The sequence below is a fragment of the Rattus rattus genome, chromosome 3, assembly GCF_011064425.1.
Source record: "Rattus rattus isolate New Zealand chromosome 3, Rrattus_CSIRO_v1, whole genome shotgun sequence".
Taxonomy (NCBI): Eukaryota; Metazoa; Chordata; class Mammalia; order Rodentia; family Muridae; genus Rattus; species Rattus rattus.
The window spans coordinates 183,530,481-183,549,172 of record NC_046156.1 but is presented as its reverse complement, the minus strand read 5'-3'; the positions used below and the strand labels follow the sequence as shown (position 1 = coordinate 183,549,172).

The following is an 18,692-nucleotide window of genomic DNA, read 5'->3' as shown; positions in this document are numbered from 1 at the left end:
TGACTAAACACAGCAACAGCAGGGACGGGCTTGAACATGGATTGCATAAAGTGCTTTAGAAATATCAACCGAGGAGGAATGTGTGAGGAAGGAGGAAGTCTTTAAAAGGCCTCTATCCAAATATTTTCCTTCTTCTAAGTCTCGTAAAAGCACAATATAACTATTTCTGCTTCCAAGTGATCTCGTAGCTATTTATTGAGGAAAAACTCCAAATGCCCGTCATCATCATCATCATCATCATCATCATCATCATCATCATCATCATCATCTACTTGTTAGATGCCTCTGTTTTGCTTCTTGTCTGTATCAGCCTCCTCTGTGCTAAGGGACCCTGAGACAAAGCTACATCCTAAGTGTTATGTTGCTGTCAGAGCAATTCCTGTGCAGAAGGGGGCTATGCTATGCAACCTTCGTTATTCCCCCTTCTCAGATGTCCTTGAGTCCCTGAGACGGATGTGCGCGGAGTTTTTCAGCCCTCATGCAAAACAACCACCTAAACATAACAGATGACATCAGCTTGGGCTTTTCAATTCCTGGATGGCAGCGGCGTGTTAATCCAGCCTTCATCCTGGATTTCATAAACTAAAACAAGAGAGGCTGGCAAGAGCACAGCGCTGCTGCTGGGTTGAGGAAATTGATGACGGGGAAGCATGCGGGCAACACAGTGTATAAAACTCAAAAACGTGTAGGCAGAAGAAGCTCAGCTACTACTTTGGACGGCTGCTTCCCGCCAGCAAAGACCACGACGGCAGGGGCCAGCGGCTGAGACATGAAGAGCCTCTTGCTACTGACCACGTTCCTGATTCCTCTGCACCTGGGCATGGCCTGGAGCGCCAAGTATGCGGTGGATTGCCCGGAACATTGTGACAATACCGAGTGCAGAAGCAGCCTGCGTTGCAAGAGGACAGTGCTGGATGACTGTGGCTGCTGCCAAGTGTGCGCTGCGGGGCCTGGGGAAACCTGCTACCGTACAGTCTCAGGCATGGACGGTGTCAAGTGTGGTCCGGGACTGAAGTGTCACTTTTACAGCGAGGAGGATGATTTCGGGGACGAGTTTGGTGTCTGTAAAGGTAAGGAGCAACTCCTTGCTTCCCACTGTGCAGGGCTCCCGGAGGGCATTTAGTCGGCCTGGGGAGGTGTGTTCCTTCCTCGGAACTGCTGGGAGGATGCGTGGATGCAGGTGGTGGGTTTGATAGAGAGAAGAGGATATTGGCAGGGAGGTTTGGAAAGCAGCGTGCAGGAACCCCGAGGGGTTCACTGCGTGCATTCAGATTTGAGAAGGAAAAGTTGCGGCGGTAGCTGGTATGCCTTCTTTTTCTGAGAGGCTTTAGAAACTTGACGGGTAGCCTGTTACAAATGGTTTGGTGTCTGGTCCTCTGAAAGTTAATGATTGCAGAAGCCCTCTTGAGATAACCTCTTAAAGTGGTTTCTAGCCCCTGAGACTTTACCAGCCTTTGATCTTGAAAGAGTTCAGCGGGAGGAGCGCCTTACTCAGGCTTAAGTATTTCTGATGAACACTAGTGTGCTTTATGGCATAAGGTGGGCTTAAATCAGCCCACAAAATAACTCATGTTCTTGCAAGAGAGTCCCCTGAAGTATAAAATAAACCTAGTTTTACTTTTAAAAATTTTCAGTTGAGCAGAAAGTAGGAGATGTTGTAAGATAAGCAGAAATAATAGTAACCTAAAAGTCTTTTTTTTTGGTTGTGAGCCTAGCCTTTAACGGCTGAGCCATCTCTCCAGCCCTAAAAGTCAAGTTTTTTTTTTTTTTTTAAGGTGGCTGTTTTATAGATTTAAAGAAAAGAAATGAAATTATAATTAAGTCAGAAACAGAGTAAATGGTGCATTGATATACCTGGTGACTAAATTAATATTTTTAAATGTATAAAAAGAAAAGAAAAGGTTATTTAAAAGTCTGCATACATAAAAGCCCATAGATATATAATCTCATCACAATATGCTGTTGTGATTAAAAGACAGTGTGTCCATTCCTGCATGTAATACAGCTGTGTAATACAAAGAAACTGCCGAAATCGGAGAGCCAGGTTCTGAGAAATTTCTAAATAACTCAGACTCAATGCAATGACAGCTCTTCCTGGATGACATTCATCAAGAACTAAGATAATCTTACTGATTGTCACTTTAGAAATCAGTTCATAAATTAGCCATCTCGAAGTCTACAAAACTAGCGAAAGTAAATTCAGAAGTAAATTCTAGAAAAAATCTGGAGCTGTTGTTCTTTGCACAGATTATTTTTTGATCAAGAACAACAAGAGGTGGGCTAGTAAGGAACTTTTCTTTGCTGAACACACACATATATGTTTCTTTCAACTGAATGGGCTTTGTATTTTCTGGAAATCGCAGGGCTTATCTGCCAAGAAAAAAAGCACCTCACATAAGGAAATTAGGGAGGAAGTGGTTAATGCAGCCCTGTCCTATGAAACAGCGAGCGAGCGCATGTGGGGGAGCCGATTTTCCTCTGGCATAAAAACACCTTTGTAAGTGCGGTTATGAATGGACAGTGAGCGGGGTAAAGAATCCAGCGGTGAGGCAGCGGTTAGTGAACTGCCCTGCTAAGAATCTATTTTGATTTACTCTTTCTGGCATTCTCCGTATAGCTAGTGAGGTCAGCTTTGAACCGTTTTCTTGCTGCTGGAAATAATAGGGCATATTCACCACCTCGGCAGCCTCGTGGAGTTCTCGCCCCTTGCGGCAGGTGAATTCCCTCCGCGGCCACGTGACGACTGTGCACTTCCGCTTGTACAGCCAGAAGCCTGGGGTTTGTTTGGTTGTTTTTTTTTTTAGTTTCAATGTTTGAAACTAAATTTCAATGTTCGATTCCCGTGTTACTTGCTAGAAATTGGGCAGCCAGCACTTGTTTATGGAATAAATTCTGATCAGCACTCAGCACAATAGGGGCCACCTCGGACCTGAATCTGGGAAGTGGGCTAAGATTTCCATTTTGAGCTTCTCTGAAGACTGCCACATCCTAACCCTGTGCTTTTCTACCAGAGAGTTTTCCCAAATCTGTCTTAAGGACTTTTCTTCCCAGGCTAATATCATGATTGCCCTATCATCTGAGTGACAGTGCTGAGTCTCCTTAAAGACCTACTTGATACACACACATTCGGCACGGCCATTCGGTGTTCTGTGGGGTGGCTAAAACTCCTCTATGCCTCACAATGGGTGTGATTGTACGGTAGCAAAAGAATGCATCTTCTACCAGTGCTTCTCAACCTCCCTTCTGCTGCAAACCTTTAGTACAGTTCCTCATGTTGTGGTGATCCCCATCCACAAGATTATTTTTTTGTTACTTCACAACTGTAATTTGGCTGCTGTTATGAATTGTATGGCAAATATTTTTGGAGGTGGGGGGGGTTGCCAAAGGGGTCATGACCCACAGGTTGAGAACCACGGTTCTTTACAGAGTCTGCTGAGTTACCCTACTAAGAAACTGTTATGCTACAAACTCAATCTTCCAATAACAGACAGGCCTCTTTACTTCATTGCAACATATGTTAGCCTAAGAATTAAACACTGGCTATGAAGTATTAGGCTCTGAAGGAGCTCTTCGTCCTTGGTAGGTGTGCAAACCCTCAGGTGTGTCCATCCTGAGGTTTGTTGCTCCCTTAGCATCGTATCTTTGCAGAGAGCTTGGTCAGTGAATCTCTTAGCAGCTAGGGAGGTTAGTGAAGGCCTAGTGCTCTGAGAGATAAGGAATTTTACAAGCTCGAAAGCAGACTGGGGACTGACTATGTCATGGTCAGGTGAGCTGGCAGGCCTCTTAGCGCTAGTGTAGATTAAGGACATACTCACACCAATCAAACTAGTTGAGGAGGTAATGCTTATATCTCTTTAATTTCCCATCTTCACTGAGCCATGCCCAAGAAAACCTGTGAGAATCTGTGTCATCTGTACAGAAAGAAAATAGAGTAAAGACTGGTCCAAGGGCGGGGCTGGCAAAAAGCCCCCGTGGGGAAAGGCACCTGTTGTCAATCCAGAGAAAGAACCCACAGTGGAAGGAACCAATTCAGTAAGTTGTGCTCTGGCTTCCATGAGTGTGTTACACATACACACACACACACACACACACACACACACACAGAGGCCCACTGGCACATGTGCACAGATATGCTTGCACACACACAAACACACACACAAAGAGGCCCATAAACACATGCATATGCAAATGCATACACATATGCCTGTACACACACACACACACACACACACACACACACACACACACACACACTGAAAACTTAAAGAAGGAAGGAAGGACAAAAGAGAGGGAAGTATTTTTAAAGACTGGTCTAAGGAGATTTGTTCTGTATAACTGACTTAAGCTTCAAATTGTGATTTTAATTAATAAAACCCGAGGCAGGCGCTATCTGGTCGTCCTGTATGGTTTCACATTTATGGCTCCAACTTTCAACTTTTAAACCCTGGAGTTTTTGAGGAGTGATTTCCACTCATCAGTCGAGTCCAGGAGACTGATTCAAATCCTAAAGTTATCACCAGTGCTGGGAGGACGGAGCCCTGTGCCTGACAGGCAACTTCTCTCTACCCTCAGACTGTCCCTACGGCACGTTCGGGATGGACTGCAAGGAGACTTGCAATTGCCAGTCGGGCATATGTGACAGGGTGACCGGGAGGTGTCTGGACTTCCCCTTCTTCCAGTATGCAGCAGCCAAGTCGCCCAGCAGGACCTCTGCCTCCCAAACAGGTAAGCCAAGCGGGGCCTTGGCCTCAGTAAAAACTACGGGGAGAATATGGTATCGGTCTAAATGAGCTCGTTTTGGTTTTCCTCAGGGGAAAGACAGGCAGCCTTTGAGTTTGGTAGCCTTTGCTATTTTCAAAACAAATCTCATTGATAATTCTGAGGAGACCATGGATTCTCATAAAGCTTATTGCGTTTTAAAGAATTAGCAAAGGCAAACCTGCCATTTAAGAAAAGTGTCCATCCAAGATAGGCAGAGTTCTTTGAACGCTTTAGTGATCTGTTGACTCACTAGACAAAACTATCTCTCTCCCAGCTCTACACAGAAAGAGAGCAGTGAGGTATTTGTTGGATCAGCCTTAAGAGCCAGAGTAAATGATACAGAACATTTTTCCTCCTCCTGCCTCCTCCTCTACGTCCCCTTCCCTCCCTCCTCCTCCTTCATCAAATGGAAGCAATAAAATGGAATAATTGTGGGTTTATGGATTTTGGAGCGGGTAAAAATTAATCCCTGTGGTGAGATCCAGGGAATAATAAAACTGTAGCAATGCTTACATGCGGTTGACAGGTCCGGGCTGTGTGGTTGCACACATAACCCTCCCTCCATAACTAACAATAAAATAAAAAGCAAGGCTCAAGGTCATACAGTTATAAAGGGTCATTTGGAGAAGACGAAATTCACTCTTAAACTCTCAACATTTAGCCACAACAACTGCCCATTAATAGCAACAAACTATACCTCCTCCAGGTGGAAAACAGGCCCTCAAGTCCATTTTATTTAGGTTGTGCTTCTGCCCCTTTGCATATGAAATTCAGCAAATGCACTTATTTTTTTTCTGTTACCATCTTTGGATGCTCTTATGTCAATTCATAGTTTTAAGTATGACTGTGGTCTTATACACCAAATTTTAACTTACTAGATGAATATCTTCGTGGACATTGAGTCTGGAAATTGGGACATTATAAACAGATTAAATCATGTGGTTTATCTTTGTCGTCTTTGACAAAGTAAAAAGGGGATTTAAGACTTGAATAGCTTTTTTTTTTTATTTTTTCCCTGCCCCTTGAATAGCCTTTTATCTGAGTTTTATATAAGACATGAAGACAAATCCTTTAGGATCATCAGTGTTTCTAGTGTTTCATGTTCACCACCTCCAGCTAGTTCTAGAACCTTCTGAGTAAGCCAGGACTCACTCACTGGTTTCCTCTTCCTCACATTCTTCCCAGTACCTGGAAACTATCAATGGAAAATACCAATTGCTCTCTGTCTCTCAGTTCTGGGAGGGCTCTGAAGCAATTGTTTACAAAAGAGATTTGAGATCTGTGTTCTCAGTTTACCCTGCAGCCTCAAGCATTTTCAGTTTCCTTTATCTTTCCTTTGTCTTTTTAAAAATGTAGGCTTTTTAAAAATTACTCACCATGTAACCTTGGTCGATCTGGAACTTACTGTGTAAACCAGGCTGGCCTCAATCTCACAGCAACACATGCCTCTCCCTCCTGAACGCTGGGACTTGGGCGTGTGCCACCATTTCCAACAGTTGTTTTGCACTATTAAAACCATAGTTATAAAAAAAAAACTGTGAAGAAATAACCATTGAACCTTCAGTCATTGAGGTTTGCACCTAATTCTTTCTGAAGGGCAGCATCTTACCGTATTGCAGATCTTTGCTGGCTTTGTTTTGGTTGGTTGATTTTTGTAGTCTTGGAGACGGAGGCCAAGGCGTTGTATACACTGGATTGAGTGTTCTACTATCAAACTACATCTCCAGCACTTTGTTGTGACCCTTTGGTGGTACCTGGGATGGAGTGTCTGGGGGGCTATGATGGCTCCTTGCAACAGTCTCCCTGATGGGGACTCTTGATTGGCAGACCTAAGTCCCTCCTGCTATGACCCATTGGCAGTCTCCCTTTGGTTGTGCAGCCTCCTTCACACAAGTTTGCCACTCTCTTCAGGTTGCTTACGAATGATTGGCTGCTATATACAAATTCTAGAATGTTAGACATATTACTAGATGATCATTATATACTGTGACCCAAAAAATATTTATATTAAAAGCTAGGAATGGAGGTTCTTACTAGAAATGGAAGAGGAAATCAGTTGGTTTTCTTTCACTTTGGATCCATGCTACTTAAAAAGTCCTTTATTCATGTAATCTTATTGAACCACAGGTTCAGGAGGAAGGGAACAACGTCTGAAAGATAAGGACAGGCTACCCTGTTTGCCTATGCCTCGTCCACCTGGGACAATTCTCCGTGTGCCAGAGTCTACAGGGAAGGGTGTGTCTCCTCAGTCCTGCCACCGGCTTCCCATTAGCACCTCACCAACCCATCTGAGTCCACCCTTTGAGGACAGAGCAAATAACTCCCAGGTCTACCATCCTAGGTCTACCAGTTGCATGGGATCTTCTTCAAATTGCTACCTGCTGCTAGCTATTGTCCTCTTGGCTGGTGTGATTCTTGATCCTCTCCATCTCAGTTTTAAATTTTATTCCTTTCTTTGGCAGCCAGTGTCCAAGCACGGAAACTCATGAGTCCCGTTGTTTCAAGCTAGGAATGCTCCAAATCCATTTATCCGCCACGCCATGCTAATCTTGTTCCATTCTGTTGCGTGATGTGCACTGTGAACACAGCATGCCCCACTCCTCTTAGGAGCAGATTTCACTCTAAAAAAGAATTCTAAATGTTATAAACCTTTCCCATATGAGGAACAGGAGGATCTACCTTTAGGAAAGATAGCTGTCTTCTGCCTTCTCTTACGCGATCTCTCTTAGAGATCTATGTGCAGCATCCGATCATTTCCTGAGTGTGCACTGAGCACCTATCATGTTGTGAGCATTGTTATCCATGCTGAGGATACAGGTGAGCATGTGGAAGAGACAGCGAAGGAAAGAAGTCCTGCTTTTGTTAAGCTAGAGGTCTAGGGATAGAGTAAGAAGGGTTGGGCTACATGTGAACCATAAGGGGAGGTGATGCTAGGTGTCCATAGAGAAACGATGTGAGGGCGTTATCTTGGTTGAAGAGTGGTCCGGAGCTGTTCAGTAGAGATAATAGGATTTTGAATCAAAGACATTCAACTAAAAGACAAAACCAAAATAAGACAAATCTACCCTTGACCTCTAACTTACAGGTGTTTGGACATGATTTGTGTGCCTTCTAATTTCAGAGCGCGATGCAGCCTCTGGAGATGGCAATGCTGTGAGAGAAGAGATTGGAGACCAGAACGCTGCCCGGCCCTCTGTAATGAAATGGTTAAATCCGCGCTGATCCTGGCTGAGATTTGCCAAGAGGAGGCTCCACTTTAGTGACCAACTTTCAGCCAACATTCTAAGAACCGTCTAGAACAAAGACTGTGGACATGTAATTTATGGAGATCAAGTGTGATTCAGAAAAAAAAAATGTAGGCTATACACAACCCATGAGACACATATGACTGAACAATTTAGATATTTGTCAAATATTTAAATTCACATAGATTTGGTGTGTGTGTGTGTGTGTGTGTGTGTATGTGTATGTGTGTGTGTGTGTGTGTGTGTGTGTGTGTGTGTGTTATCACTATGAAACTTGATATGCGATTGAGATGGTCTGACTGTCAAGGAGTAGTCCAATCAAAGCTGAGGAAACTGTGGGTTTGTTGACTTGCGTGTACGTTCTTATTGAGATACAGGCTGAAGAAGACTTAGGAGTAAGGGACTGTGGGGATGGTAGTGAAAGTAGGGGCTATCATATTTGGCTTCTCCTTGTAGTAGCTTAAAATTTATTATTTTGTTTTAATTGGAGGAAATAAACAAGTCCAGAAAAGCCTTGAAGGAAGTGAGATATTGGAAGCTTATGGGAGTCTAAACAACTACTTTGATTGGAAATGCTATTATTATAGCTACGTATATTTGATGGGAGTGGAGGTGGGTAGAGGAGGTGGACAGGGGAATGAATATATATATATATGTATATATATATGTTATATATATTATATATTCCCATCACTTCCCATCAATGGTTTAAACACTGTGGGCCTTGAGAAAGATCTGGGAAGTAGTTTGCCTCCTGAGGAACAGAACAGGGTGAAGGTGAATATTTATGTATTTTTATAAACAAATCTCATAATTTAAATGCTTCTCCAGCACCTATATGTCTCTCCATCTTAGAGAAATTGCCCAAACGTTCGTTATTTGTTTAAAATGGGTTCTCAAACACTCCTACATGGAAATGTTGTTATTAACAATTGCACTAATATTAATAAAAATGTAACTCTAGGTTTATAAAATATTGAAAATTTTAAAAACCACTATATCTCAAGTGAACTTTAAATTTAAATCAGAAAATAACTTTTTAGACAGTTTGAGAAAGGAAAGTTAGTTTTCATTGGAAATGTGTCAGCTTTAAGGCATAGTTCATTTTCATTTTTTATTCTTTCACACTTGATTGATGAATGGAACCGAGGTTCTACCTGAAGGGCCTTAGCACAAGAAGAAGTGTTGTACTGGCCGAGGCTGGGGGATATTTGCCTGAGTGTTTTATTTGGAGTGAAGAATTTATTTAAGAAGTATTTCATTATTTACTTATATTTTAGTCTCAAACTTTGCCAACAGAGTTGTGAATGTACTTGTGGGAAGATCCTTGAATGTAACCACAACTGGTTGTTGGGTTTTGTTTCAAAAGAACAGTGTATTGTTGTTCAATAAAAATGGCACAGCTGTTCCGAGTTGACTGGTTTTTCTTTTAAATTTCACTCAATCAGTAAGAAAGCTAATTCACATTAGAGGACAGCCCTTTAATTGAATCTTATGCTGCAGATGCATTTCTGTACCAATGAAGGGGTAGAACATCTCTGTCTTTGATTGATCCAGACTGTGACCGTCCTGAAAAGTGGGTCCCTATATATGCAGACATTTTTATAGTTTTATTCACTTCTGGGTTGTTTTTCTTTTCTTAAGCTTATGTTTCTATCTCTAGCTCTGTCTGTCTGTCTCTCTTTTAATTCAAAACCAACGAAATCCACACCTTGGTAAGTCGTTAGCTACATGGCGTGTGGCACACGTAGTGCCTGCTGCAGTACATGTAGCATATAGAGTAGATGGCTAGACCAGCATTATCGAGGTTGATAAGCAGTGACTCACCGACCTCAGCCAAAATCCTTGTTTTGTATTTTGTTCCTTTTTGAAAAGTAGAAAAACTGCCATGGAACAACCACTACACCTAGCTCCAGGTTCACTGAGAAAATCCCAAATAACCGTCCCGTTCATCTGTTAACTACTGAAGGTCGCAGATCGAGTGTCAGCATCTGCTGGTGCTCTTACTCATAATTGACATTAGCATTTTATTTTCATTTGCTTCCTAATGGTTTTCAAAGTAGCTGCGCCTTTTAAAAATGAGGACAAAGGCAGATCTTTCAGTACCTCTGGAAGAAGAGAGAAAGAGTGAAAGTTGTGATGACCACACGGGAACCAGAAGGAACTGGTGACTCTGCCTCGAGTTACAGAAGCATTTGAAGCACGCCGATTCAATAGTAGGGAAATATCTGTATATTTTAGAAATCCAGCTTATCTGAGTTTTCCTAAATAGTGGAAGTTAGATGACAGTTAGATACAAAGTCACATTTTTAAAAGGTACTTATATTCTTACTAAGTTTAAATTTAAAAAGTGAAAGCCTATGCTGTCTCCCCTGTCTACAAAGTTTCACGATATTCCCTTAGGGAGTGAAGTGACTCAGGTGACTTTCGGCTTCAAATCTAAGCCCTGAGTTCACTGCCTTCAGTGTGACCATAGATTATAAAATGAAGAATGGACTCGTCAACTCTAACTTCACCCACGCCTTCTAAGGTCCCAGAGTCATGACCTTTACCCCGGATGCTAGAATTTATTCATCCTAAGTTGCCCTGTAGTCTTTTGACTAATTCTGATTGTAGGGTCTCTGAAATTTTCAGATTCATGGAATCCAGGCTTCGCCTTCCCGACACTGAGAACCTCACCAAGTGCAAGCAATAATTTCAGGACAACGCTGGCGTTAGCCTGATTAGACTGCCACTTCTTATAAAAGGCAATTCGGAAGGGCTTCTGCTTCTCCTGTTTTATTCTTCCTTCTACACGGATGTTTACATGGAGGTGGAGGACCCACAAATGCAATCCGATAGCACACAGCTACCTCCTTTTTGGTTACCCTAATCATTTACCTCATATCCCACTTGAAAAGGGTACATTACATAGAGAACTATTCCTCCTGGCAAGGTATACCCAATTTTAAAATCTGTGGAGTGCTTTGTTTGTTTGACTTACTATTTTTAAAAAGAGGGGGTGAAAACTGTCCAAGTAATTTTAAGTATAGAGTAATGACTCTCAAAAGTTAGCGTCTCTGGAAACTTCTGGAGCCTTCAGTAGACCACATGTTGCTGGTTCAGTAGGATTTGGGATGGAGCCCATTTCAATCATTCCTAGGTGATTCAAGATTCTAGAAACCATAGTATGAGAATGGCTGATAGAGGATCATTTAGATGCTTAGAAACGAAATAAGCTATAACTCAAGTCAAAAATGAATTGGTTGCTGTATTTTCCTTTTTTTTTATCTTTATTAACTTGAGTATTTCTTATTTACATTTGATTATTATTCCTCTTCCGGTTTCGGCCAACATTCCCTAACCCCCCCTCTCCTTCTATATGGCTTCCTCCCCATCCTCCCCCATTACCACCCTCCCCAACAATCACGTTCACTGGGGGTTCACTTGGCAGGACCAAGGGTTCCCCTTCCACTGGTGATCTTACTAGGATATTCATTGCTACCTATGAGGTCAGAGTCCAGGGTCAGTCCATGTATAGTCTTTGGGTAGTGGCTTAGTCCCTGGAAGCTCTGGTTGGTTGGCATTGTTGTTCATATGGGGTCTTGAGCCCCTTCAGCTCTTTCAGTCCTTTCTCTGATTCCTTCAACGGGGATCCCATTCTCAGTTCAGTGGTTTGCTGCTGGCATTCGCCTATGTATTTGCTGTATTCTGGGTGTGTCTCTCAGGAGAGATCTACATCTGGTTCCTGTCAGCCTGCACTTCTTTGCTTCATCCATCTTATCTAATTGGATGGCTGTATATGTATGGGCCACATAATGGAATATTATTCAGCTATCAAAAACAATGACTTTATGAAATTCATAGGCAAATAATGGAACTGGAAAATATCATCCTGAGTGAGGTAGCCCAATCACAGAAAAACACACATGGTATGCACTCATTGATAAGTGGCTATTAGCCCAAATGCTGGAATTACCCTAGATTCACAGAACACATGAAACTCAAGAGGAATGACCAAAATGCGAATGCTTCACTCCTTCTTTAAAAGGGGAACAAGAAATAAAGGGAATAGGGAGGCAAAGTTTAGAACAAAGGCAGAAGGAACACCCATTCAGAGGTTGCTGTATTTTCTAAGCAGTTGGTATACCTAATTTTTGTGTTTTGTTTTCAAAGCAGGGTCTGACTATGTATCTCTGGCTGTCCTGGGACTCTCTAGGTTGACAAGGCTAGCCTTGAATCCACAGAAATCCTCCTGCTTCTGTCCCTCAAGTGCTGGGACTGAAAGCATGCATCAAGCACTCCTTCTGGCAAGGTGTACCCAATTAAAAAACCTGTGGAGTGTTTTGTTTGTTTGGTTTACTATTTTTAAAAAGGGAGTAAAAAAATGTCCAAGTAATTTTAAACTCTAGAGGCTTAAAGAGGTTAAGGCAGGAGGATCTCAAGTGTGAGGCAATGTCTCAGAAAGTAAAGAGAGATAACAGAGATACTTGGGGGCTTTGTAAGGACAGATAGGAGATCATCAAAGAGGATTGGGGGTGGAAGACAAAGACTCAGGAAGCTATAAGTTGTTTTCTTATGGAAAGAAAGACACTGAAGAAGAATGGCCAGTCGTGTTATGTGTCCCCCATAGAAACAGCTGAACTTGAAGTGGTCTCAGGGAACTGGAGGGGAGGAGGTGGAGTTCTGTCTGAACCCCGTGGATGCATGACAGATGAGCACTTTTTCCAGAAGACTGTCTGGGAAGGTCGCAAGGCAATAAGCCTACAGCAGGACGGCAACTTTACTTAATAGCAGTTTGTTTCTTTCTGTCCTACGCACTCCGTAACTGAGAGCTGGGGTTCAGTGTGCAGGGTCATCAGTGAGAAGTGACAGTAAGGGTAGACACCAACTTCCCCGTGAACTCTGGACAGTGTGAAACCAGAGTGTGGTGATTTGGGTGAGACAATTCAGTGGCGTCTGCTGGAGGGGACCACCGAGGAGCTGCGTGTGGCGGTGCACAACTGGAATCAGGGTCCTTGGTGGGCTAAGTCAGGGGATGGTCACAATTTTGAAGATGGTGAGAGCTACAGAGTAACACAAAAAGAAGCCAAAAGAGCATTGTTGTTGTATATTTGTTGAAAAAGCTCATGTTACCAGTACCCCTAAATGTTGCACAAAAATATGTGCATGGACCAGTCATGAGACCAGTGATGTTTGTTTTATTCTTTGTATTTTTATGTAGTTTTTTAAATACTAGAGGTAGGTTTTTTTTTTTCATTTAAATTGGGAAAAAGAATAAGACCATTTCTATTTTCGATTATTAAGATTTGATCCTTCAAGAGTTTTGAGATATATTTAATCACCTGGGCACTGGGCTGTGAAAACAATAACTTCAACCCAAATGGATGGAGGCGTTCACACAGACCCTGCACACCCCGTAGCTTTCGGTGGGAGCAGATATTGTCTCAACAGAAGCAAACTTGGGGATCCTCAGAAAGCACAAATAAAGGTCTTTGGACCAAAGGGCACTTTTAAAATCACAATCCACCTACTGTACCTATGCTATCTGCCTCAAGCAGGTGGCTCGGGCCACCGGGGTTTTAAAAGTATTTCCTGACACCTGTGGAGTTGGTAAATATTTCCTGTTTTTGTTGTGTCTAGAGAAAACAGGAATTAACAACTTGGAAGTGCTCATCAAACACCCATTGTGGATGACCTCTACATGGGCAGTTTTCAGCGTGAGACACTCGATTTCTTCAAATCTACCCTAATGATTTCTCTAGAGAGAAAAACCATTGTTAGAATAATCCATGGAACTGAACGGCAGAAGGGAAGCGTTATCTACAGGGGAGTGGCACCTATCAGTGTATGGGATCTACCTAGAAAGCCAACTGACTGAAGGACCAGGAAGCACTGTGCACCCTGCCTGTAGCTCTTTGCTAACCACGTAGTTAGCACACTTTTCAAAGGACAATTAACATCTTAAAGTTCTTCAGGAGGGCAAGAGGGCTGAAAGTTTTGCATCAGAGTGAGTCAGGGCTAATTCCCTGTGTCACTTGGTGACCTCGGGTAAGCTGTTCAGCCTTCATCCCTTCCGAGTCCTCTGTTCGAGGTGTGGACAATGACTTATGTCAGTGTTGCGACAGCCACTACACATGCTCTACACTATCCAGTGGCTCCCACCACCGCGCCTTCCTTAGAGCAAATCTCCCAGGAGCAGATGGGCATTGGTGTCATTATCCAAGCCAACCTCATTACTTCCTTTAAATTCAATGTATTCATTGCTGCAAGACTGAAACATTCAAAGTGACCCCACGCGTTCCATTTACAATAAATAGAAAACGGACTTCAAAACAAAATTAAAGTTACCCATTTAAAGGTTAATAGCCCCGAGTCGAAATTCAGTTAATATCGTTAGAAACGCTCACAATTCTACAAAGGGGTGACTATTTTTAAAGACAAATAATAGTGTTTTATTTAGTTCTCCGAACAATTATTAGCATATGCCTCTGAAAACAGAACCAAAAAAAAAAAAAAAAAAAAAAAAGGACAATGCTTCGGGGAATGTGAAGGAGCCCTGCAGATGTGGCCCAGGTCCCTGTGCGTTATTTTTAGTTTTCTATTCCTGCCTTTTATTTTGGGACTTGGCTCGCTTCCTTTGTGGCTTCCCCTTAGCTTATTCAGAGGGTTCTTCCTAATATAATGCATTTTAAGCTTCGTTTAGAAAAGTCCCAGGTCTTGAAGGAAACCGAGGAATGCTGGCCTGCTCAGGAACTCCTTGGCCTCTCTTGGCAACGGGGACTTTTTTTTGGTTTGAAAATAACCCAGGAATTCTCGCACCTTGCTTTACTTTCTAGTTATTTCATGCACCGGAGCTCCCGCGTAGATTAGAGATCCGAGAGATACATAGATACCGAAAGCCTTTTTAGTGGCTAAGAGGAGGGATTTGAAAATGAACCGTTTCCAGTCGGTTTATATCAAAACAGCCCGCGGCTTTAAAAATAAGGAAAGAGGCCAGTGAGTCTGAAGCTATTTAATCTTTAGTAGTGAGACAGGTGACCTCATCAGAGGAGCATCCACTGTGCACAACATGGCAGTTGGAGGTGATGGTCCCTGACCCTGCAGAGATCCTGAGGAGGCGGGACAAACAAAACCGAAACACTGGAGATCGCAATAGTGCGCTTAGTCGGTTTTTTTCTTTCTTTTTCTTCTTTTAGTCGTTTTATTTTCTTTCGTTTTTTAAAATTTTTTTAATTTTTTTTATTTTATTTTATCTTTATGGTTCTTTGGTAGCAAGTAGAACAAAACAAGAAAGGGGAAATACTGACTTCTACAAAAACAAAACAAAACAAAAAACACGTAATTTATTGGTAGGGTGTGGGCTGCCTCACAACACGGAAAAACCCACATGTTGAAGAGGCTGGCTTGGAAAATCAGGGTTGAAAGGAGGTGAAGGGCAGATGGCCCCCACCCTCACGGGGGGCTGCCAGCCAGTAAACACTACTGGGTGCCCTAACCTTTCTGATACTCAGGAAGGTAGCCTCAGGTGTGGTGGCCCATTCTAGTGAACAGCTTAAGTGGAACGAATACTCTTCCTTGTAGGTAAATTGCAGTTTGGGATGTGTCCAAAGCCAATGAGAGCTGTACCTGCCGATTAAAAAAAAAGAGGAGGGGGGCGTAGAAGAAGGCTGAGTTAGGAAGGACTGGCTAAGTTATTGCCTTCCCTAAGGAGAACTACGCTGAGGAGGGGTCCTAGGTGTGTCCGTCAGTAGCTGTAGCTCTGAAATTCAAAATTCAGGATAAGTGTGAATTTCTTGGCGAGCCTTCATAACATAACATGTGGGAAAAGTGGGGTTAGAAATTTCCCTCAATGCCTGTGCATGTGTGGTGTGTGGTGTGGTGTGATGTGTAATGTGTGTGTGTGTGTGTGTGTGTGTGTGTGTGTGTGTGTGTGTGTGTGTGTTCTTTTCCTTGAGTACGGAATACAGAATCAGCTGCCTTCCTTGGTGCTCTGTATGTTTTTAAGTGAGGAGAGAAAACGTACAAGCAGGAATCCACTTCCTGGGGAAGAACCCGGGTCAGATTTGCCTCAGGCAAATCTTCCCAGACCGAGTCGTTTACGACCAAGACTCTGGAATGTTAAAGCGTTGGGAATCTCTTCTTGGGGGACGGTTTTCCTTTGTGACTTTTGGAATGACACACCTTCAGTGTGATGAAGGGGACTCCGCTCCTTAGGCTGTGGGAAAAGTTTCTCCCTTGATGACTCGAAAACATGGGCTTGTTATTCTGAAAAAGCCAAGCACATCCTCATTCCGCACAAACAATGTGACACAGACCTGGAGCCGGGCCAAGGTTTTCTATGAATAGAACACAGCAGGGAGCCCGAGCCTCTCTTCCCATTTGCAAGGCAATCCCGAGGCAGCATCCAAGGAAAGAAAATGGCTTACCTGCTGTTAGGAGGTAGAGGTGCAGAGGATTCTCCGCTATCCTCACACACACTAATGGACCAGAATCCTTGCTTAACCTAGCAAGGGAGCTCTGTGTCAGGGATGATGCTGGCGCTGTCAGCAGAGAAGGATGCATCTGCCTTTGGGTTGTTCTTGCACAAGATGGATTTCTAGGGAGGGAAAGTAGGGTACTGTCCCCCTTCTTTACAGGAGAGGTATTCTGTGACCCTAAAGAATTCCTGAGACCGTGGTAGTACTGGCTCCTACATATTTTAATGTTTTATATAGATATATGTGTGATTTATAAATTAAACATAATAAGAAAGCAAAAGTAATTAATTGATAAAATAGAATGGCTGTAAGAGTATAATGCAACTAAGTACCAAACTCCTGCACTGCGGAGCCATTACTAAATAAAATAAGGGTTGTTTGAATACAAAGCATGGGGACACTAGGCTCAGCTCATCAAGTCAGCTACTGAGGGATTAATGGGCAGAGAGCACACAGCATGGTTAAGCTAGAGCAAGAGGTGATTTGCATCCTGATGCCCAGGATGGGATGGGGGTGGTGTGAGTTTGGTCCCAGGGATTAGAACAACAGACCCTTTAAAACCTCCGAACTTTGTATTTCTGGAATTTTCCATTTAACATTTTCAGGTTATGGATGCCTGTCTGTAAGTTACTGACAGAATGAACAAGAAAAAATGTAGATAAGGAAGGATGGAGCGCACACAGAAACAGGATGGCCTTCTGGTTTGAGCTGCATTGTGTTTTGTGGACATGATGCTTTTATTTGAATTTATTGATTGCAAAGAACAGAAACCCATCTAAAAACACCTAAAAGGTGAGGTTACAGGGGCTTTATAAAGATACAGCAGACAAGACATGCATCACCCTATGGGAAGTAAGATGGCTGCTTCTTTCTCGCTCTCTGTGGCCCTTCAATTACCTTCTCCCTTTCTGTTACCTTCTTTATGTTCACTTTCCCCTCCTGCCTATCAAGTGAGTTCTGCTTAAAAATAACAACAATAATGACAGGGCTTGGAATATAGCTCAGTACTGGACTGTTTTTCTAGACTACATTAGGCTTTAGATTCAATCCCCAGCACCACGAAATGAAAATAATAGCAATAAATTATCACATACTACTCACAATAGTTACTAATGATTATTGTGCACTTGATCTACATATGTTCCGAACATTTTATGTGTTTTGTCTGTTAATTCTCATGACCTCATGAGGCAAGTGCTGTCTTTATACCCATTTTTTCAGATGGGTATACTGACGCATATGGGTAGAATAGCCTCCCTTCGACTGTGCAGTGTGCAGCCAGCCCCATGATCATGGACAGAAATGACTGATACTTTAGATACACTGTGTTGCTAGGTTACAATGTTTGGCAAGTAAGATATTTATTCTCAACTTAATGATATTCTCAAGTTACCGTGAATTTACTTGAGATGCAATGCCAGTCAAAGGAGAGGCATCTGGATTGACTCACATAACATAGGTGGGTTCAGCCAGGCTCAGGTTTGACTGAATCCAGATGCTACGATATATGGTTAGAATCTCTTGCACTCCCTGTGCCTCAGGACTAGGTGAAATCAGGGATGACATCTGATCTAATAACTTCAGAACTTCTCTGATCACTGCGGAAGAAATGTTCTAGAATGTGGTGTGACTGGACAGACTCAGCACCTTCCTGGGCTGAAGAGAGGGGATGAACTTTTCCACAGAAAGAAGGACACCCAAGAACAACTGGAAATTGCAGAGCTGTAGGGGCAGAGAATGTTAATGCTGGTGCCCCAGCCTTGTCTAGATCTGCTGTCTCTGGCAGGAGAGCATTCACCGCCGATGGATTTCTGTTTTATTTTTGTTGGAGTTGCTACCGTTTGGGGGCTCAGTTTAACACTCGGCCACTCCAAACTCAGTAAATGAGCAGAACCCTTTCTATCCACCCAAAGACTCTAGTTCGTGGGCTCTGTGGTGCTTGGTCTTCATTACTAACTTGACTGGATTTAGATCACTCTCTGAGAGATTCCTTATGTTATGTTAATGAAGACTTGTCCCAAATTTGGGTCACACTTTTCCACGGCTGGAGTCCCAGAGTCAATAAAAAGGAGAGAGCAAGCTGAGTTTGTCACACTCTGTTTCCTGGTTGAAGATACAATGTAGCCAGCTGTTTGCAGCTCCTGGGGCCATGATTTACTGCGTGTTGAACTGTCCCCTTCAACTGGCAGCTGAAATACATTCCTCTTTCTTTAAGTTACTTTGTTAC

At 42.8% G+C, this 18,692-nt stretch overlaps 1 protein-coding gene across 2 annotated transcripts; it reads left to right on the top strand.

The window, feature by feature from the left end:
* Positions 1–629: 629 nt before the first annotated feature.
* Positions 630–9,418, top strand: Esm1 (endothelial cell specific molecule 1). Of its 2 annotated transcripts, XM_032896854.1 has the most exons (3): positions 630–1,070; positions 4,573–4,725; positions 7,883–9,418. In XM_032896854.1, the coding sequence occupies exons 1-3, from the start codon at positions 770–772 to the stop codon at positions 7,981–7,983; spliced, it is 555 nt and encodes a 184-aa protein (XP_032752745.1). In that variant the 5' UTR covers positions 630–769; the 3' UTR covers positions 7,984–9,418. The 2 variants fall into 2 exon arrangements, with proteins under 2 accessions (XP_032752745.1, XP_032752746.1); XM_032896855.1 differs by lacking the exon at positions 4,573–4,725 and having other exon boundaries at positions 761–1,070; positions 7,883–8,205.
* The last annotated feature ends 9,274 nt before the right edge of the window (positions 9,419–18,692 follow it).

Bases quoted from the DNA above. Each gene is read 5' to 3' on its own strand.
- Esm1 (XM_032896854.1), top strand. From the start codon at position 770: ATGAAGAGCCTCTTGCTACTGACCACGTTCCTGATTCCTCTGCACCTG. The intron at 1,071-4,572 runs GTAAGGAGCAAC...CTCTACCCTCAG, and splicing joins CGAGTTTGGTGTCTGTAAAG to ACTGTCCCTACGGCACGTTC. The intron at 4,726-7,882 runs GTAAGCCAAGCG...TTCTAATTTCAG, and splicing joins GACCTCTGCCTCCCAAACAG to AGCGCGATGCAGCCTCTGGA.